Source organism: Phalaenopsis equestris, unplaced genomic scaffold (genome assembly GCF_001263595.1).
Source record: "Phalaenopsis equestris unplaced genomic scaffold, ASM126359v1 Scaffold000192, whole genome shotgun sequence".
NCBI classification, from domain to species: Eukaryota; Viridiplantae; Streptophyta; class Magnoliopsida; order Asparagales; family Orchidaceae; genus Phalaenopsis; species Phalaenopsis equestris.
The window spans coordinates 463,260-485,360 of NW_018164634.1; the positions used below are offsets into that span (position 1 = coordinate 463,260).

General features: G+C 35.4%; 1 protein-coding gene across 1 annotated transcript in view; it reads left to right on the top strand.

Annotated features, from left to right (window-relative positions):
* The window catches only part of LOC110022481, a 14,873-nt gene extending 9,726 nt beyond the window's left edge, over positions 1–5,147 (top strand). The window contains exons 2-3 of the mRNA XM_020721443.1: positions 2,712–4,538; positions 4,579–5,147. Coding sequence (XP_020577102.1) covers positions 3,077–4,538; positions 4,579–4,955 — 1,839 coding nt within the window. The 5' untranslated portion in view covers positions 2,712–3,076 and the 3' untranslated portion in view covers positions 4,956–5,147. The remainder of the gene's footprint in view (positions 1–2,711; positions 4,539–4,578) is intronic.
* Positions 5,148–22,101: the final 16,954 nt, after the last annotated feature.

Below are 22,101 nucleotides of genomic sequence, written 5' to 3' on the forward strand. Positions count from 1 at the left end.
GACCTGCAATGTTCTATGGCGCTGAATGTTGGTTTTTAAAAGAGAAGCATAATACTAAGTTAAGTGTTGCCGGGATGAGAATGATTAGGTGGATGAGTGGCTTTACACTTAGAGACAAAATGCGAAATGAATATGTCCGTGATAGGGTTGAAGTAGCTCCTGTGATGGACAAAATTAGAGAAAGTCGTCTTAGATGATTTGGTCACATTAAGCGTCGACCATCTGATGATCCAATTATGAGAGTAGATGTTTTAGATTCGACTTATAAGAAAGGCAGAGGTAGACCTAGGAAGACTTGGGTTTATTGTATAAAAATTGATCTTAATTTATTAGAACTAAATGAAAATATGACACTAAATAGGGCGCAATGGAGAAAAAGGATTCATGTAGCCGACCCCACGTAGTGGGATTAAGGCTATGTTGTTGTTGTTTTATTATGATAAAGCTTGCTGTAACATCGTTCTTACATTTGTTGTTTTGTTCCTTTATCATGCATTTTTAAAAAATATTTTATTTTTATCATGACGATCATTATCCATGTATCTATTTTTGTGAGCTTTTTTTGTCTTAATTCTTTACTGATACTAATGTTTTTTAGTGTAAATCTTATTGTAAAAACTTTACATCAAATTTTACTCAATTTCTCGACATTAGTTTTATGTATCATTTGTATTGGTACGCCTTCTATCATTTATGGCACAAGCCCAAACTCCCTAAAGGAATTTTCTTGAACTTATTTTTATTATCTTACTTATTTTTATTATCTTTACTCCCATCTTCTCAATTATATTGCCATTTTGTCCATTTCTCAATCTTTCATGTTGTATGGTTCTTCACCTTATTTATTTTAATATTATCATTTTTGTCGTGCCCAAAATGTCTATTAATAACTTCTTTATTGCAAAACACTTCAATTTAGACAGCAGGGATAGCTTAATCGTAAAATATGCTATATATCTATGATATTTTTTTATGATATAGTTCTTCAATGGCGCCTTTTAATTTTAAATACTAATATGAAATCTTTTATTTTAAAAGTTGTATTCTCATTTATGTATGTATTTTGCATAATAGATTTAAAATATGTAAACCTCCTACACCCATTTATCACTTTGTCATTTTATAATATATGTTGATCATTGCCAACATCATTAATCTTCATTGTAAAACAACGACAACAAGCCTTTATTCCACTAAGTGGGGTCGACTACATGAATCCTTTTTCTCTATTGTGTCCTATCGAGTGTTAGATTTTCATTTAATTCTAATAAATCAAGGTCATTTTTTATTGAATATGCCCAAGTTTTTTAGGTTTATCTTTATCTTTCTTAATGTAAGTCAAACCTAAAGTATCTACTCTTCTAACCGGATTATCACATGGTCAATGCTTAATATGACCAAACCATCTAAACAGGACTCTCTAATCTATGATTAGCTTTATTTCATTATGATTAACTTTTTCTTAAGTTTCAACTATTTGTGATCGGTTTTATGAAATTTTCATTTCAACTCATCATCGTTATGTTATATGAGATGTTAAAACTTATTTTGAGAAGATTTTCTTACATAAATTTTATCCAAGTTGCATTCAATTTCATTCTTTCTTAAACCTTTGGAATTATTTTTCTCGACCCATTTTATATGTGCATCTTCTACCCTTTATTGTACCTGATTGAATTGTGTTTATTTTTTTATTACATTATTTTCAACAGATGTTGTTCAATTGATGTTGCTCTTTCCTTCTATAATAATAATTTAATTTATTTTATGCAATTTTTTACATAAATTTTATCCAGGTTGTCACTTATTTTTTCTTAATCTTTGTATATTTTTTTTTCCACTCTTACTGATGCACACTCCACCTTTTGTTAGACATGATCACATCACGCGAGTCTAATTTTTTTATTACCTTATATTTAATGGATGTTACTGTTTACTGGCTCTATTCCCTTTAATATATTGATTCATCAGTATGTTATTCTAATTTTACCACTTTCATTTTAAGATTCTATTTTATGCCATACGCCTATTGGAAATGGGACTGTCTTGGTCATCCTACAAATATTTTTAGTGTTAGTCAATGTTTCACATGTGAGATTATGTATCTTTTATAATTTCAATATACATGTGAGATTATTTTGATGCGTGAACCATATTAATTATCGCAGTATCTAATTGTATCTTCTCAAAATCAATAAAAATCAGTTAAAGTTATTTTCTTTAATTTTTATATTTCTTTACTAATTGCTCTAGCATAAAAATTGCCTACATTGTTGATCTTCATGGCGTTTAACTAAAATCATGTAACAATTTTTTTTGACATATTGCAGTAAATGATACGCTTTTTTTTTAAATGATACGCTATCTTAAAATCAATTAAAGTTGTATGAATCTCTTTTTTTTGCTTTCTATATTTTTTTCTCTAATTGCTTCTGCATAAAATTCACTTACATTGTGGATCTTCATCACATAAAGCTAAAATAAATTTTCTTTTACCAACAAGATGTGGAACCTAGTGAGAATCTTCAGAAAGGTGAAGATTTTATACTGTTTGGGTGAATCATTTAAATATTTGAACTTGCATTTGACATTCAATTGATGTTTCGATTCATTATTTACAAATTATTAAGTTTTTTCTATACATAATCTGTTTTTCCTTTTTCTTTTTAGTCTTGTCCTAACGACCTGGTGCATTGCTGTCCTCCTTTCAGGGTTAATGACGCCTAACTACTCTAAAATTGAGGAACTCCCTGGCTTCTCCGCAGTTTTAGTCCTGAGATTTCTATCTTTTCTTTCACTTGGTTTCTATCCTAGAAGTGTGATAAAATATGCTCAAAACCTTGTAGGCTTTTGATCTCAATATTTCCCCTTTATTATGGATCGAGCGGATACCTCAGGTTTTGTAAGCGGGGGATGCTATAAACTATTATCTTATTATCGTCACCTGTACTTGGCTCCGAAACATAATCCCCTTGTATGAAGAAAAAAATTTACTTGAAAACAGTCACAGGAATTAAGAAAATATCTACTAGAAAACTATCTCACGCATTCTCACTCTTTTCTCATAACTAATAAGATGGACCTCGGTATCTTACCAAGAAAGACTCATCTGATGAGTTCTTCAAACACGGATGCAGTTCGTATGTCTACGTGGTGGAAAAACGAGAATTTGGGTGATGATCCAAGCTATGGAATTGAAAAAACCACAAAAGCAGAATCTTCTCCGAGCAAATTTGAATTTGCGGGTCAAGATGATTGTTGTAGGTTGGCCCTTGGAATAGGTCCAACCTCCTCTGCCTATTGTGCTTGTCACAAAGCTAGGCTTGGGAAGCCTAAAAAATCTGCATCTCTGTTCGGCCAAATGCTAATCTGTGGAACTGATCCTGAAATTTTGCAGCTTGGTCTTGCTGGGGGTTATACCGAACCTGCACTTCCAATGTTATCAATCCAGTCCGCACAAATGCAGTTAGACAGTAACGGGAAAAGCCTCTCTCTTACCATTGATGATGAAAGCTCAACTTCAGCAATGAAACCAGGAGGGTACTTGTCATCTGTATTGTTTGCGCCTGTGTCTGAAAGCCTTTGCTGTAGTAGTAAGGGCATTCAGGAGATACAGTTCGAGCCTAGCCCAGAGCCCTCTGCGACCAGTGATTGTTCTCCTTTGACAAATTCTGGCCTCTTTCCATCTAGCCAGCGTCACCCACCAAAGAAGTGTAAATATTTTGGATGCTCTAAAGGTGCCCGTGGGGCTTCAGGGCTCTGCATTGCCCATGGTGGAGGTCAGAGATGCCAGAAACCTGGCTGCAATAAGGGTGCTGAGTGCAGGACTGCCTACTGCAAGGCTCATGGAGGGGGACGACGCTGCCATTCTCTGGGTTGCACCAAGTCTGCAGAAGGGAAGACTGACTACTGTATAGCCCATGGAGGTGGGCGGCGATGTGGGCAGCCGGGCTGTAACAAGGCATCTCGAGGAAAGTCTGGGCTTTGCATTCGGCATGGTGGGGGTAAGCGTTGCTCTGTTGCTGGTTGCACCCGCAGTGCTGAGGGTCAGGCTGGACTTTGCATCTCCCATGGTGGCGGTCGACGGTGCCAGTTCCCTGAAGGCTGCAATAAGGGGGCACAGGGGAGCACCATGTACTGCAAGGCCCATGGAGGTGGCAGACGGTGCGTGTTCGAAGGGTGCAACAAAGGGGCTGAAGGCAGTACTCCACTGTGTAAGGGTCATGGTGGTGGCCGACGATGCTCATATGAAGGAGGCGGGGTTTGCCCGAAGAGTGTGCATGGTGGTACCAACTTTTGTGTGGCACATGGCGGCGGCAAGCGATGTGTTGTGCCTGGGTGCACCCGGAGTGCGAGAGGCCGTACCGACCGCTGTGTTAGGCATGGCGGGGGTAAGCGGTGCCACTATGAAGGGTGTGGAAAGAGCGCACAGGGAAGCACAAACTACTGCAAGGCCCATGGTGGTGGGAAGCGCTGCTGTTGGAGTGGAGGATGTGAGAAGTTTGCTCGGGGAAGGAGTGGGCTGTGCGCCGCTCATGGTAATGTTGCTGCGGCCGCAACGGCTGGAGACGGGGGGAGAAGGAATCAACCCCCAGCGTGGAAGAATGATCACACCTCCAGCAACAATTGCAGATATGCCATCAGGTATCGTGTCTGTAACAACGGTGTATTCATCATCAGGGGCGAGCGTGGTATCGGATTGCTGCACCACTGAATCATCTGAAAACTCGGGAAAGACTAATGAGTTACTGGAGAACATGGGGAAGAGGCAGTCCCTCATCCCACCTGCACAGGCTTCTGTTCCAGTTGAGCTGAACTTGTCAAGGGCGTTGCCATCGCCAACGGAGACTGTTACCAGCCAAGAAAAATCTGGGTTTGTGATTCCTGAGGGTAGGGTGCATGGTGGTGGTTTGTTGTCCCTTCTTGGCGGGAGCATTAGAAAATCCCGGGTTTAGGGAAATCTGATTCATTGTTTGCTATAATAATAGCTACGAGCTTCATGTCTATATTGCTTGGATTTGGCCTGTATCTATTGAATCCTAAGCTTGGTCTGATCTATATGTGTAATACGTGATATGTCTTGTTTGATGTGGTTATGAGAAAAAAATCAAGTCTTGTTAATGTTGATAAAGAAATAATGTCATTCATTGGCGTTTGTTTCCTCGTTCTTTGGATTCAGTGGTTTCTTTTGTTCAAACATATTATTCGTTTAAGCTTTTTTCTATCTATTATATAAATAAATTTGTGTTCAAACTGATGTTGTGGGGGAGCTAATGGTTTTGTATTATTCGGAAATGTAGCTTGTGGTTATGGAATTAGGCATTCGGCGAATGATATGCTCTTTTTTAGTCTTTTAAAAAATGCAATGGTTGGTGTTCTCTGTTAAAAATGAAATAAAATTAATTAATTAATTAGTTAGTTAATTATTAAGTGTTACCTCCTTATTTTGGAGTTCAAATATAGCCTAGTTTCACGAATTAGTTTATCTCAAGTCACCAGTGCGACTTTAGCGCTCTTCCTTGGCACTAAATTAGTTTAATCATCACAATACTTAGACTTATAAGCACAAAACACTCTTGGAAGAAGAATATGTAGAAGTATTGGAGAAAGAAACACCTCACTAAGAAATAATGGTTACAACATCTGAATGTTTGGAAGCATGGAATGTTTTCTTGGATGGCCACAAATGAGGGAAATGACTTCTATTTATAGCCTCCTCCAAGCTCAAGGGAAACTTCTAGATTACATGAGAATAACCTAGTTTCTAGAGAGTTCTCTAGTATTCATATATACATACAGAACAATAGAATTTTTTAGATTATTCTTGAGTTCTCCTTGGAGCATTTCCTTCTCATATTTTCTAGAATTTGGTGAAATCTTTTAGAATTCTTTGAATTGTTCTTTACGATCCGATCTTCTCTAGAATCTTTCATCTCATGCTCGCCTTGCCAATTTGTAGAGGAAGGCGGAGCATGACATTAAGCCCACTCATATATTGAAAAAAAATAGAAGTCAAAAGGAGGGCACAAAAGAAAGCCTTGCTTCCAAAAGAAAGCCTTGCTTTCCTTTTCGCTTCAATGGCTCTGAATCGATTTCCTTATCTCCTTCCTCTGCTTCTAGTGTAATTAATTAAAGATAAAACTTTAATCTTTGCTGATGAGAGGATTATTGAATTTGAGTAGATATAGCAAAGGTTTTGTAGAGGGATCATTAAAACTAAAGTTGGCAAATATTTTGAACCTGACTTAAAAGGTCTGCTGTCACCGAGAATATTTATATGATGGAGTCTTCCAACTCGTCAACAAATATAGTCAGCGATTAATATCATCAAACAACCATTGATATTTGAAGAGGCATTAAACAGAGCACCCTAGTTTCCTCTAGGGAAAGGAGAATATATGTTTTATCCCAGCCCCAGTGTAACACTAGATTGGAAATTCTCTTTTGATACAAGAATGCATTTACAAGTTATCATAAAGTTTTCCTCTGCAAGACAATGAAAACCCTTTCTTATTAGATAAAGGGCTTATCCTTTTCGTGAAAATGTCAGGCTCAAGGTCGAGATGCTTAGGCTAAAAGAGTTTATATCATGTTTGATACTAAGTCCTTTCTCCATTTGAGTTGTATAATACTCATAGTTGATATCCTCAAGTAACTTGGGTGACAACATGTTGTATGTTGAGATCCCTAAGAGGATGTTCAAATTGTCAATGATAAAGTTGTATTAAATTTGATAATCCAAAAAGAATAAGTTTAAAATAAGATATATAAGATGATTCTAAAAGTCAGAGGTATATCTTCAAAACTCACTAAGATTTATGTCAAGTGAGGAAATCTACAAGCCTCGATAGTTAAGTTGGAGAAGTATGTTTTCTGTTCAGCTCACGTCTAGGACTCAAACAGAGGCCAAACTCCTTAAGCCAAGATGTGGCTGAGTTGTTGTTTTTTCTCTTCACTACCAACCAAAGCTGTAGTGGGGAGTCGTGTTTGTCAGTCTGAAGATGATAAAGCACAAGACTATTTACTGTTAAAATTTAGATCTCAGACAGAGGGCAAACTTATCAAACAAAGAGGTAGCTGAATTATTGGTTTTTTCTCTTTACTACTAGCTAAGCCCATAGTGAAGAGCCCCATTTGTCAGTTTGACGATGACAAAACACAAGATTATTTATTGCTAAAGTCAAGGACTTAGATGGAGGTCAGATTCAACAAATCAAAAGGTAATTGAGTTACTAGCTTTTCTCTTTGCTACCAGCCACGCCAGTCGTGAAGAGCCTTGTTTGTTAGTCTGATGGTGACAAATTACAAGACTATTTACTACTAAAGTCTAGGACTAAGATGAGGTCAAACTCATCAAGCCAAGATGTGGCCGAGTTTCTGGCATTTTTCTTTCACTACCAACCAAGATGGTAGTGAAGAGCCACGTTTGTCAGTCTAATGGCAACAAAAACATAAGTCTATTCAACTTAAGAAAGTCAAGCACTCTTGATTCATCAAGTTTTCTCAACTGATCTAAGAGTGAAGATAAAGATCAAAAGAGAAGACTTTCACTTAAACTCCATAGGTGGAGTTACAAATTTATGCTAGTAGGATATGATTATGGTCATTCCTCACTCCCCAATAAGTCGATAATAACTGAATGAAAGATATTATCAATCCCCGCTGAAAGAGGTCATAAAATACAAGCCAACAAGAGTTTTCAGTTGCTCCTCATTCTCTATTACAATTAGATCGACAATCCTAGTTGAAAGAGGGGCCATCAAATGAAAGCTAATAGGAGTCGATTTCAGTTGCTACTCACCCTCCCTTACAAGTTAACATACAAGCCCAACGAAAAATCCAAGTTCAAAGAAAACATAAGCCGGAAGAAATTATAGAAGATATTTTCTTGGGAACTCCCTTGTAATACAAGATTGTGTTTCTTATTAATCATAAAATCCTAGTGTAAGACATGAAGCATTATTTTAGTTTATTTGGATTGATATCATGCTTGAGACTGAGATCCCCAAATGTGTTTAATTAGATAATGTGCTTCTCTTTCGAGATTGATAACAAATTTTATGGCTGAAATCCCCAATGACAAGTGTCGACATTATGCCTTAAATCAAGATCTCATTCGTTCGAGTTGACATCATACCTTAATGCTAAAATCCTCAAATATTTGCTTAATAATTTTGCTATCAAGCAAAATATATGTGAAAATTTAAAAGATAGAGTCTTCTCTTTGGTTAACTAAGATCTTGAAGGTTCAATCGAAAACTCTTCGAGATTTGCAAGCTTTAACAAGTTAAGCTGGAAAGATGCAAGTTCTACACAACTCAAGTCTATGACACAAGTGGGTCAAATAGCTCGGACTCAACAAGCCTAAAATATGGTCGAGTCTTTGACAACTCGCTTTACTCAACAAGACATAAAAACAGCCGTAATGAAGTAGTAAGCTCTTATTACTCGAAAAGCCATAAAAAAATCGTAGTAGGAGAACTCCCATCTTATTAGTCTAATGATGAGAGTTGTCTAGTTCCCAAAGTCATCCCATTTGATGAGTTCATGCGATCCAAATCTAGGAGACTTTCTAAATAGATTGATGGATTAAAATTAAATCCAAGAGATAATCCACACTTAAAAATTGATATACAGTGAAGCAAAAATATTCCTAAATATACAAGTTCCAAGACCTTGTGATATAAGAAAGGAGACTTCTAAGTCTATAAGCTTAAGCCTATTAAGTTGAAGAAGTACAAACTCCCTGTAGTCTAAGTCTAACACTCAAACAGGTCCTAAAGGTCGGACTCAATAAACCAAAATATGACCAAATAGTTGACAGCTTTTTTCACTCAACAAGCCATAAAAATTGTCTTAGTGAAGAAGCACTTGTTATGCTTGTCTGATGACAAAGACTGTCAAGTTTCAAGCATATTCAACTTGATAAGTTCAAGAGAACTAGATCTAAGATATTTTCTTGAATAGTTAAAAGGTTAAGGAAAATCGAAGGAATGATCGTGGCTCAAGAAAGCATCAACCTGAGCTTGGCATGTTGGAATAAAGAAAACCCAATATTCATTCAAAAAAATTATGATCAATCATAAGGCAAATATTGAAATAATTTTCTTCTTCAATAAGTCCAACAAAATAGCAAGCAAAGGACTGAAGAGGCTATCCCATAGGTTCATTTAAAGCTCAGTGCTGAATTAAGGGAATTCAATTATCAACAAGAATGATAAAGCACCAAGCATAGGATAGAAAATCTCGTTACTAACTCAGTAAAAGTCTGAAGAATAAATCATTAGCAAGCATCCTTCGGCAAGTCCGTTAAAGCACAAAGCTAAGACAAAAGATATGCTTATTCATCTGATAAGTCCGTAGAGACAATTCAGGTCAGTTCTTTCAACAAGTCCATCAAAGCACAAAGCTAGGGTCGAAGGTATGTTTATTCACCAGATAAGTCTGTCGAGACAATTCATGTCAATTCCTTCAACAAGCCTGCTAAAGCGTAAAGCTAGGACCGAATATATGCTTATTCACCTGATAAGTCCGTAGTTGCAATTCAAGTCAAATCTTTCAATGAGTCCGCCAAAGCACAAAGCAAGGACCAAAGGTATACTCATTCACGTGACAATTCTTTGGAGACAATTTAGGTCAATTCATTCAACAAGTCTATTAAAGCAAAAAAACTAAGACCAAAGATATATGTTCACTCACCTGATAAATCCGTAGTGACAATTCAGGTCAATTACTCCAACGAGTCTACCAAAGCATAAAGGTAGGATCGAAGGTATACTCATTCACCTGACAAATCAACAAAGGTAATTCATGTCAGTTCCTTTAACAAGCCCACTCAAAACACAAAGCTAAGATTGAAGTTATGCTCATTCACCTGATAAATCCGTGAAGGCAATTCAGGTCAATTCCATCAACAAGTTCGCAAAAGCATAAAGCTAGGACCGAAGTTAGGCTCACTCACCTGACAAGTCCATGGAGACAATTTAAGTTAATCCCTTCATCAAGATCAAGTAAAGCATAAATCAAATGGCAAAAGACAAGCTCAATCACCCAATTAAAAGAGTGATAATAAATCAGAGATGATATTAGCCAAGATGATACTATAATGATATAAGCCTCATATTCAGCTTGAAATTTAGACTGTATAGACATCCGATTGGTATTCTCAAAGATCCACAAAGCGAAACCCTCAATGTTACATTCAAATAAGTTTTTGATTTGCATGATCAATCAGTTTTGCAACAAATATGGTCTGCTTAAGTTGCCTGCCATATTTGTTGGGAGCATTTATTAACCCTTAAAAATGAAATAATAAATAAATAAATAAATAAATTAATTAAATTACTAGCTGCTAGTGCTTTCAACTATACCTCTGGCTCACTTAAATATAAATAAATAAATAAATAAATAAATATATATATATATATTGCATCAGGACAGTGGCCTAATTAAATTCACTCAAATTAAAGAGTTTGTCCCACTTAAAAAAAAATATTTCAATAATTTAAATTTGACACCCGCGTGCTGTGTCCGTGTCATGCCCCAATAAAAGCTCCACGAGGAGAGAAACCTTTACCTTTCGCCTTCATGGCTCTCTACACCGATTTCCTCATCTCATTCCATTGCTTCTAGCACACAACGGGATCTTGCCATGCAAAGGTCTCCAATCCTCCCTGCACGGAAGCCGCAACCTTCACGCTACAGTGGCGTCTAGCGCTATCCAAGAAAGCGACGACGGGATCGCCGACCAACAGAGACCCGAAACTCCCAAAAAACAACTGTCGGTATACCTCACCTACACTTTCCTGCCCAAATCCATGGCGATATGGTCACGACTAGGCTAGGAGCGAAGCCGAAAATGGGATTACGACAAAAGAGATCTTCGGAACTTTCTGTATTGCTTTCTTCGCTCAAGCTGAACTCCTCTGTTGAGAAATTAGGGCGAAGAAAAAATAGAAGTCAACATAAATTCAGAAGAACATAGATTTAACGCGGTCGCCTTAGGTGCTCAGAATGCCGGCGGCGTCTTTTGTACCAAATTTTGACAACCCTTCCCGTTCATAAGACCGTCGTCAATTGCACACATTGGCTTCCATCTAGCAAAGATGCACACAAAGTTGAAACATGCCAAAAAAAAAAAAAAACACACCATCTCCCCTCAGCAAGTGCAGATGGTATAATTATGCACTCGGAATTTCATACTATAGAAAGAAAGGGAGACATGCGTTGCAAGTTCCAGAAATGCACGAGAAAGGTGTTACATGCCTTTCAGGATTAATGTTATGTGAAAATATTGGAATAATACCTTCCACCCCTTCACATAGAAGTTTTTCTGTATGGGAAATCATTTTTCCAATAGGTATAAATGGCAAAATGAAGTCCCACACGTGCCTTTTAGATCAGTGGACTAGATCCGGCTGAAAATACAGGAAAAGTGAAGACACCCACTAGTGGATTAAAATATTTCTTTCAATCGTAGTGTCTAACGACACTGAGTATGTTTTATAGACAGCTAGACAAAGAGACACCCCAATGCATTCCTCTAATCAGGGACTCCGGGAGGCTGGCAAAATTTTAAGTTATTTAAGATTTGTAAATGTTCTTAAGAAATTGAATTAATTGGATTTTGAAACCATATAAATATGAAAATAAAAGTCACATAAATAGTGAATTAAAAGTTTTAAACCCGATTATATTTGAAAATTATTAAATAAAAGTTGAAGTCTTAATGAAAATGAATATTTATGCGTTATATTTGAAGTTTTAGGTGACATGTATGTAAAAAGCCCAAAATTAAATTATTTGAATTTTTAAACAACAATAATAATAATACTGACATTGAAATTGGATTGTCAAGGCTCTCAATTCATTAAATTTTCAAATGACTCAAATGTGAAAAAAATTTGAAGAACTCGTATATGAAAGTTTTTAAGCGAATTGAATACCGAATTCTATAAATTGGGGTTTGAATTTGACTTAAATATGAAATATCATAATGAGGGAACTCGTAAGCTCGACTTAAATTGCAAATATCATAAATTGAGGATAAATTTAAGATACAAATACTATTTTTAAATGCTGAAATGAAGAATTAATATGTTAAACTGTCACTGGATTCACAATACGCACGCTAGCGAATAGAAGACAGATCCTTTTAAAAGCCTAACATCATAATATTTTTGAAATATTTTAAGCTCCAAATGACTTCAAATTTATAAAAATTTCGTGGTTATCTTCTAAGTCGAATGAGATATTTTAAAATGTGAGTTCGCTCTTAAAGCTTAGATGAGTACCCTTTGAGATACTTTTGAGCTATATATGTATTAATGTGTCTATATAAACAAGTTAATTATGCACATTTTCAAAATCTTGCATATGCATCTCAATGTAAATTTCATATTAAATTGTATAGAATATGGCTAAAAGTTTATACAAATCTGTAAAGCTTATTCAACTCTTTAAGCTATTTGAATAAATGAAAGTTAAATGCTCGCATGTGCTCTAACTAATATATAGAACACTCAAATATTAGGTTTGAGAATGTTGCCCGAGTTAATATGATATTCTTGTCTATATGATAGGGTTGTAAGTCTCACTCAGCAAGTTCGATCATCCTTGTAATGTCTGGAGTTGACAAGTTTAGTCAGCCTTAATAAATGTTCAAATCATGAAATAAGAGTTTACAAGTACAAATTACTTAGTTCGATCCTGTCAACATGACTTCTGCTTTGAAAAGCTTAAATTGACATAACTAAATGCCCCCCACTTCAAATATAAAAGTTTTAAATGTTTAATTTCCCGATGATGGCCTTAATTGAAGATTTTAGTCAGAAGAGCTAGTCTTTAAAATTAAACTTTTCAAAGTAACCAACCTAATATGTAAAGTAAAAATTAAGCCTTAATAAATGTTCAAATCATGAAATAAGAATTTACAAGTACAAATTACTTAGATCGATCCTGTCAACATGACTTATGCTTTGAAAAGCTTAAATTGACATAACTAAATGCCCCCCACTTCAAATATAAAAGTTTTAAATGTTTAATTTCCCGATGATGGCCTTAATTGAAGATTTTAGTCAGAAGAGCTAGTCTTTAAAATTAAACTTTTCAAAGTAACCAACCTAATATGTAAAGTAAAAATTCAATCACTTAAATATTTAAAAGCAAACCTCATCTACCATCCACAACAGTTTGTCGAGGGTAACAAATTTTTAACTAACATCAGCTCTCAAAGAACTAATGTTATGCTAAGTGTATTCCTATAGTCACAATTAAAGTAATTGTACGTCAGTACCCTCTTATTGGGTGGTTGCCGCTAAATGACACAATTATATTACAGTCACAACCGCAACCCGTATGTTCCCCAACGACTTTCTTCCATTTGAGTTGTGAATCATAAGAATACAATTGATTGACACAAACCATATGTTAGTTAAGGTCGATGTAAATTTGTCTCTTTAGACAAACATCCACCCAGATCTACAAGGATCTCTTGGATGACACAACACATGACTGCTGACAAGAATCATTCTATCAGGTGGGTCGATAACTTCATCTAACTATGTAAAACAGGGGCCATGACGTCCCGAGATGACAGAAGCATGTGATTTTGATCAAGTTTCATTTTTATTCCCCCACCATTTGCTTTAAGTTTCACATGATGAGTTTTATAACTTAAAATTTTAAGTATGCTGCTATTATATGTTAAATATTCAATTTTTAAGGACTAGCCTTAAGGGAAAGTCCTCTCCCGTTATCAAAAGGGGAAATTAATCATAGGAGCTTGTGCCTATAAGAAACCTCGAACCCTAGATCATAAAGTCTTTCTCAAAAAAATAATAATAATAATAATAAATGCAGAGAGTTATCGAGGAGCGACTGTGAATTTTTCGAAGCCCACAGTTGGATGCTTGCACAGAAAAAAATGGAAAAATACAAGAATATATATTAATGTTGTTGTACTATAATTAAAAAAAAAACTCAAATGAGTCGATATTTAAGAAAATTGACATGAATGGAGAAATAGAGAGGTTAATCCCCTTATATGGAATGAATTTTATGTGCAGTATTAATATATGTTAATTGACGATATTGTGGTGAATATCATTCTCTCCATAGGTTTATGTGAACATGGTTTTTATGCTGAAATTTTTTTGCTCTTATCTTTTTATTACTTTAATTAACTCCAAAGTATTTTATTTTATTCGAAAAAAAATTCCTCATCAAAAGATTTGACGAATCCTTGATGCTTAATAGGGTTGTTAATGATCATATTTTGAGCTGAGTTATGACCCATTTAAAATTTGCCTGAAAAAGAATTCAATAAAAATTTCTGGCTTTTGTAACTCGGCTTGTTTATTTCTATCCGAACTTGATCCAAGCCAAAATACGAATCAATTTTCGAGTGATTAACGATCTTTGAGCTAAATTCTCAATATCTACAGTCTCATAGCACTGGGATTGTTAAACGATCTTATTTCAACTCGAGCTGGTGTTGGCTCGAAAAAAATTTGATCCAAAATTTTAGCTTGTAGCTCTGTTCATTTATCTCTCTGTGATCTCGATCCAATTCAAAAATTGAATTAGTTTTTTAGCAATCAGCAATCTTCGAAGTAAATTCATAGCCTGAACGGTTTGATGATGTCTAAATTATAGACGACAAGTTATCACCTTTCTCTTCACCTCTTTCAAGGATTTTGTCCTCTCTTAATGATATAAAAATGGATTAATTCTTTAATACAATAAAATATTTTATGATATTCTTTTAATATGTTCTTTTAAGACGGAGTTAAGAGAGGACGCCAATCTTGACACGAAGTCAATTAGGCGGTTATGAGGGAGAGACCTGGCGAGTACATATGCAAGTTGATCATCTATGTCTTAATTTCGAGATGTTTCACGAACAGTGAGGATAGTCAACGGAAACATATGTTTTACTTGAGAATGAAAAACTGGATTGACGCTCTTAAATCAGATATGAAATTATGCCACGTATTTGGAGGAGGTAGATCATACATTAATGTATAGAATTTTTTTATTTAGTGTGTTCATGATGTGACGTGACATAATTTCATTGAAATCTTTATTCGTGATGCTTCAGTTTCCGATTCTACCTGTAAATAAATTTAATATTAAAATTTGTTATGGAGCGAAATCTACAAAATTTTGGTCAAATCCCTTATCCTCATACACCAAATGAATAAACTGGTCTAGGCCGGCCTTCTATTATATATATTTATATGTATATCTCAACATATATATTTAAGAGTTTAGAAGACAATATATAATGACTTCAAATTTTCCTAAGAGAGTTGCTTGTACGGTTCTGAGGCGAAATGTGAAAAGAAAATAAGCGGGACATGGGCTGAACCGAAACATTGCTTATTCATGAAAGCAAATTGAAACTTTTCTTACACTTCCGAGCTGTAAATCAAAATCATTTTACAGGTATCCCTAGCAATCTTGATGCATATGTAACCTAAAAGATATCAGGTAAATATGAAGTGAGTGTCACCATGGAAGCCACACCAGTAAATCTTAATCCAACACCGTCCAAATCTTTGACTCTCACATAATTGAAGACAATCACAGCATCCCAACTCGTGCTCTCTCTTCAGTTTATGGCACCCCTTTTGGCTTTCGCAGCCCTAACATTGTCGGAAGCCGAATCAAATACGTGAAGGGTAATGTTCGTGTGCTGCGTTTGATCGAATTCGAGTCCCGCCGCAGCACAACCGTCACCCCAAACGCAAAAAAAAGCGGCGTGGTGCCGCGCCGTAGGTAAAACTTTGTACCAAACAGAGCATATGTTGTTGATTAAAACGTGTGTTTGACTTTCTAAAAGTGAAAATAGTGTTAATATTGGTGTGATATGAAAGATATATGTTGTATATATGTAAAAAAAAAAAAAAAAATTGTGCTGGATGTGCAAATACATAAGAGTTGGCTGGTGTGTAATATAAATGCCCTTTTATTTTAATGCAAGGGGAATGACTTGGGTGTTCTTTGAGCTGGGCCTTCAAAGTGAGTACCATATAGGGCTGTCAAAATAGCTCGTTGTTCACAAATAACTCGTGTTTGACTCTTTTCCTAAGTTAATGAGCTGAACACGAACAAAAATACTTGTTTTGGCACGAAATACTACTCATCAATTATATATATATATATATATATTGATGAGTAGTATTTTTAAAAAAAGTAATTGACTTCAAGGATACAAAGATTTATAATCAATTTAAAATATTAATTAAGAAAATATAATAAAAATTATTAAATTAGATTCAAATGACCTTTTAATATAGACAATAATTTTTAAATCTTGTCCCAACCCTTAACATCTTATGGCTACGTGGTTAGGGTTGTTAAAACAACTCTTTGTTCATGAACAGCTCCTGTTCGGCTAGCTGAGCAAATTAGCCGAACACGAATACACTTTTTTAGATCAAAATATAAACGAGCCGAACACCGGTTGAGCCTGTGCTCGCTCGTGTTCGGCTCGTTTACACCCCTATTAACATGGAAACTTTCCCAAAATATGCTTTGAAAATTTATATATTCCTATTTTAAAAAATTAAGAAAAAAATGTTATGATACAATGTGAACTCGAATAAAACGTGCCTCGAATATTTTTCGTGACCTCTAAGCCTCTACCATTCTTGATTCTCTTTATATATATTATTTTTTATAACAATTTTAGTCTGCTTATTTTGAAGTAAATTTTTTTCGCTATTATTGGCCCAATCCTTAATTGGATATACAATTAATGATTGATGTACCATTTTCTAATCAATAATTAATATTCAATTCCTGCAACTCTATGATTGAATCTATAAGGGAGAGCAAAAAATTTGGTCAAAGGGAGCATAATTTTTTATTTTTTATTTTTTGGGGGAAAATTGGGGGCCACCCCCAATTATAGGGGTGTCAAAAATTGACTTGACACATCAATATGACTCAAACTTGACTAAAAAAATTCAGGTTCAGGTTGTCCCGAATATTTTTCAAGTCAGGTTTGAGTCATAGAATTTGACTCGTTTATTATTCAAATTGGGTCAGGTCGGACCCTAACCCGAGCCGCCTGTTACCTCCCAAAAGAGCCATTAAGAGAAGTAACCCCCAATTATAGGGGTGTCAAAAATTGACTGGACACATCAATATGACTCAAACTTGACTCAAAAAATTCAAGTTCAGGTTGTCCCGAATATTTTTCAAGTCGGGTTTGAGTCCTAGAATTTGACTCGTTTATTATTCAAATTGGGTTATTTTCAGGTCGGACCCTAACCCGAGGCGCCTGTTACCTCCCAAAAGAGCCATTAAGAGAAGTGAGCAGTCTAGAACTTAAATACTATTTTTCGGCCGTACACATAGCCGATGTGAGATTATTTGTCTGTGACATTCTCCTTCACCCAATCATGTGACGCCCTCGTCACGGATCGGCTCCACCGAGAGTCCCACTGGACCATGGGGAGTCCACACAACTAGCAGACAGTAATTTGCTCTGATACCATTTGTCACCTCCCAAAAGAGTCCTTCAGAGAGGTGGACATCCCATGACTTAAATACTGTTTTTCGGCTCTACACCTAGCCGATGTGGGACTATTTGTCCGTGACACGCCGATCCAAATTGACATCATTAAATGTCAAAAATTGACCCAACACGTCAACACGACTTGAAATCAACTCAAAATTTCTAGGTCCGGATTGACTCAAAAAATTTTTGAGTCGAGTTGGGTTAGAAAATTGGACCCATATATTATTCGTGTCAAGTTCGGGTTGACCTGATTAAGGTTGGGTCATTTTCGAGTCAAACCCAAACTCGACCAGCTGGCCCTTATTGACACCTTTACCAAATTATATTAATTCAATTCTTATAGCGGTTTACATACAAGTTGGCAGGAAAATAAAAAATATAGGGGTAGAAGTCTGTAGGATTTTATAGTGCATTGCAACTCAAAAAGAAAAAATTGACCAGCAAATCAGCCCAAAAAGGCCCCCTTTTGAATTCTTGAGTTTCCTAGAAATAGGTAAACTCATATTAACATTTGACGCATGTCAGAAGATTCACGGTGATAGAATAATTGATTATCGTCTTAACATTGCACAAGAATTTAACACACACTTTGATTTAAGAAAACAATTAGTAGAGATTACAAGTATGATCCCTTGCCCCAGAAGCGAGAAAGGGTTATACAATCTTCTGAACTATAAAGCTGGTGCACGAATGAACTTGTTGTAGAATGTGAACGGTAACTGATGCTGTTTGACGACGGTCGACAAGTGATGGTCGGTGGCAGCCAACAACGATCGGTAACTTGTGTTCGATGACGATTGGTGACTTATATTCGACGACTATCGGCGATTGGTGATTGACGGATGTCGGCGGTGGTCGACAAAGAGGTGATGTTGGACTTCAATCCTTTCTCCAAGCTTCAAACTCCCTCTTCAAGCTTTATGCTCTCCTCCTAGGCTTCAAGCTTCTCCTCATGAGAGGGTGGGGCTCTATTTGTAGAGTTCCGATTGCAATTAATGAAGAAATATAAACCACTTTGATTAGAGGGTCCAGAGTGATTTCATTGATCATACGATGTTTGATCGACATTTGAGTGCCTTAATAATGTCATAATTAAGTGATCTTGGGTTTGTTATATTATCTTCTCTGAGACACTCGATTCGACTATAAACTTGTCAGATTCAATATTTGTTTAATATTTCAAGTATGTCTGGAAAACTTCCAAAAGTAATTTCATGGCTTGATCTGAGCTTGATTTGCTTTGGATTTGACCAATTTTGGTATTATTGGGTTTGACTCATTGAGCCGGTCAATTTGATTATATGTTTCTTGAAATCAGACTTCTGGATATTTTTTTTATCAAAGTTCAAACATTTGTTTTCTAAAAAGGTGTATTGAGATCTGTGTCATGCCTTGAGATTCATATTGAATGTTGAAAATTTGTTCAAGGTGCATCAACATTAAAGAACTTGAACATTATACTTGTTGAGTATCAAAATAGTCATGGCGACAGAGATACATCGCACACAAAGGTAAAAAAAAGTAGCGGGAGCAGACATCACAATTTTTTTGGTTTTTTTTTATTTTTGTGGAAAACCTCTATAAAGGGAAAAAACAACTGAGTCTAACCCAGTCAAAGTAATCTACTATAATATTGTAAGTATGTAGGGTCACTCTTTTTAGAATTAAAGAAGGTGGATCTTGATAATCACAGATGTACAATAGTCATTCATGTTAAATAACCACAATTAAGCTACAATAAATGTAGTTCTTGATGATAATACCAATAGTAAGCTGCGAACCATAGTTTATTGCTATAAAATCAGTAGTTTGTCACAAAGGATGTAGTTGGTGACTGTTATAACGTCAATTAGCCATAAAGCTGACAATTGGAAATTAAAATAACAGTTAACTATATAGGCTATTGCTGGGGGATACAGTAACAATTAGTTGGATAGGTCATAGTTGATCATATATACTGTAATTAGAAGCAGTTGTAGTAGTTAACTACATAAGCTATGGTTGAACATGTAAGTTGTAGTTGGGAGTTGTAGTAGCGTTAGTTTTTTAGAGAGGTCGTAGTAGAAGACTTCAATGACATCAATTGACCACATAGGTCATAGCAGAAGGCTGCAGTGATAGTAGCTGGTCACATAGGTCATAATGTGAATCTATAATAGTCATTGGCCACATAAATCGTAGTAGGTCACTGTAAGAAAGTCAATTGGCCACAATGGCTATATTGATAGGTTGTTACGACAACAGTTAGCTACATATGCCATAATGAAAAACTACAATGGTAACTAGCCAAATAGGTCATAATAATTAGTACTACATTGGTTGGTGACTGCAATCATTCTATGGAGTTTATTATTTTACGTTAGAGACAACACCTGTCAATATACGTATAAAAAACTTCACGAGTCTGGAGAAAATTGACGTATTTTGAATATGACAGTTGTAAGCAATTATTGTTTTGAGTTTTTGTGAAATCTTCAATACAATATTATTTGTTACACCATATCTGTGATACTTTATTACCCTGTACTCGAGATACTTTGAAACATAGTATTCAAAACTTTGTTACACCATATTTGGTATACTTTATGCCCCATATTCGAGATACTCAAAACTTTGTTACACCGTATTTGGTATACTTTATGCCCCATATTCGAGATACTTCATTATATATTAGATTATAGATACTTTGTTACATAGTATTCGGGAGACTTCGTAAGCAAACAGAGTTCACTAACTATTGTGAGCAGGGGGTGACCGATGGTGGACCACGACAACTAGCAAGTGGTGGTCAATGTCAACCGACAGTCGGTGGTTGAAGGTGTTTGATTGGCAGTTACATAGGTCGGAAGTTTTCGCCAGGACTTCATTCTAGAACAATGTTGAAATTCGACTCTTCTTCCTCCTTAGTGAACAACTGAGATTGTTTAGTCTCTAATAGAGGGGCATTTTGATCATTTGACGAATACCTCTCACGACCACTTGATCGGACGACCATATTGATCCCTCTTGATTATAAAAGGTTTTTTTAAATAATTGAGAACTATAACGTATCAGGATTACGAGAGCTCAGGCTTGTTTGATTCCCTCGTCGAGACACTTGATTTGAATATAAAGATGTTCAATTTAGAGTTCATTTGACCATCCAATTAATGATCTGAAATTTTCAACTATGTTTTAATAGTTTAATCTGAGCTTGCTTAGACTTGGATTAGACAAATTTTTTATATCATTTGGTTAGTCTTGTCAAGATAATCAATTTGACTATAAACTTGTTTAAATATGAGCTATTAATGATCTTAAAATTTAATCACAAATCTCTTTCATAAAAATATATATATTGAGATTGCATCAGTGCGGAATTGGAACGGTTTATTTATGCGCAGTAAATAATACGTAGAGGTTTGATAAACCAAATTGTCCTTTTATCTATTTGTATTATCCTCGCTTTTAAATATGATAAGCCGATTAAATTACTAAAATAAATTTTCGATTCTGAATTCCACTACCCGATATGGTGCGTGCATTTTTTGAATCGTGTACTACAGTTTACAGTTCAATTCATGGTCGCAAATCCATTATATAAACCTTGGCTCAAATATTACATCAGGACTCTGCATGCAGAGCTGTTTGCGGAGTCCAATCTCGTGTTGACATATGGAAGACCGGGCTCATCTACATAAAAAATGAAAAAAAAAAGATAAAAAATGCGTTATAGGAATATTCCCTCACATTTTTTCGGGCTCATCTACATAAAAAATGAAAAAAAAAAAATGCGTTATAGGAATATTCCCTCACATTTTTTTTGAAAATTTTCCGCGTTATTCATGTGTTATTGGCGTGTTATTGATGTAATTTCATAAATAACACATTAAAACACATGAATAATGCGAGGGAATATTTCTAAACCTTGAATAACACACCAATAAAACATGAATAACACATTAAATAACAAATGAATAATGAAGAAAATATTCAGAATAACATGAGGGAATATTCCTATAACACGGATTGAATAACATATTAAATAACACATGAATAATGCGAGGGAATATTCCTAAACCCTCAATAATACACCAATAACACATGAATAATACAAAAATATTCAGAGTTACGCAAGAAAACATTCTTATGCGATGAAATATTCCTGTATCACATTGGTCGGGCTGGGTCGCACGTTTTCGACCTTCCACGTGTCATCACAAGATTGGACTCTGCAAACAGCTCTGCATGCGGAGTCCTAATGTAAATTTTAAACATTAAAGTTCTATTATAACTTTTTCTGTTTGCTTGGATTTCTGTGTGTGCAGACGTAAGAGCCTTAACTCCATCCATCCAGATTTTATCCTTCTAGGCCTAAGAATCCCATTATTTTGTCTCATTAGTTTAGCTTCAGGTCGCAAATCTCATAAATGCTATCACATGAGTAGGGCTGTTAAAATGGTTTATTGTTCGGGAACAATTTATGTTCGGTTCGTTAAGTAGTTCATATTCGATTCATTCGATTAAGAAGCCGAACATGAAAAATTTCTTAACGCACGATATATAAACGAGCCGATAAGAAACAGTTAACT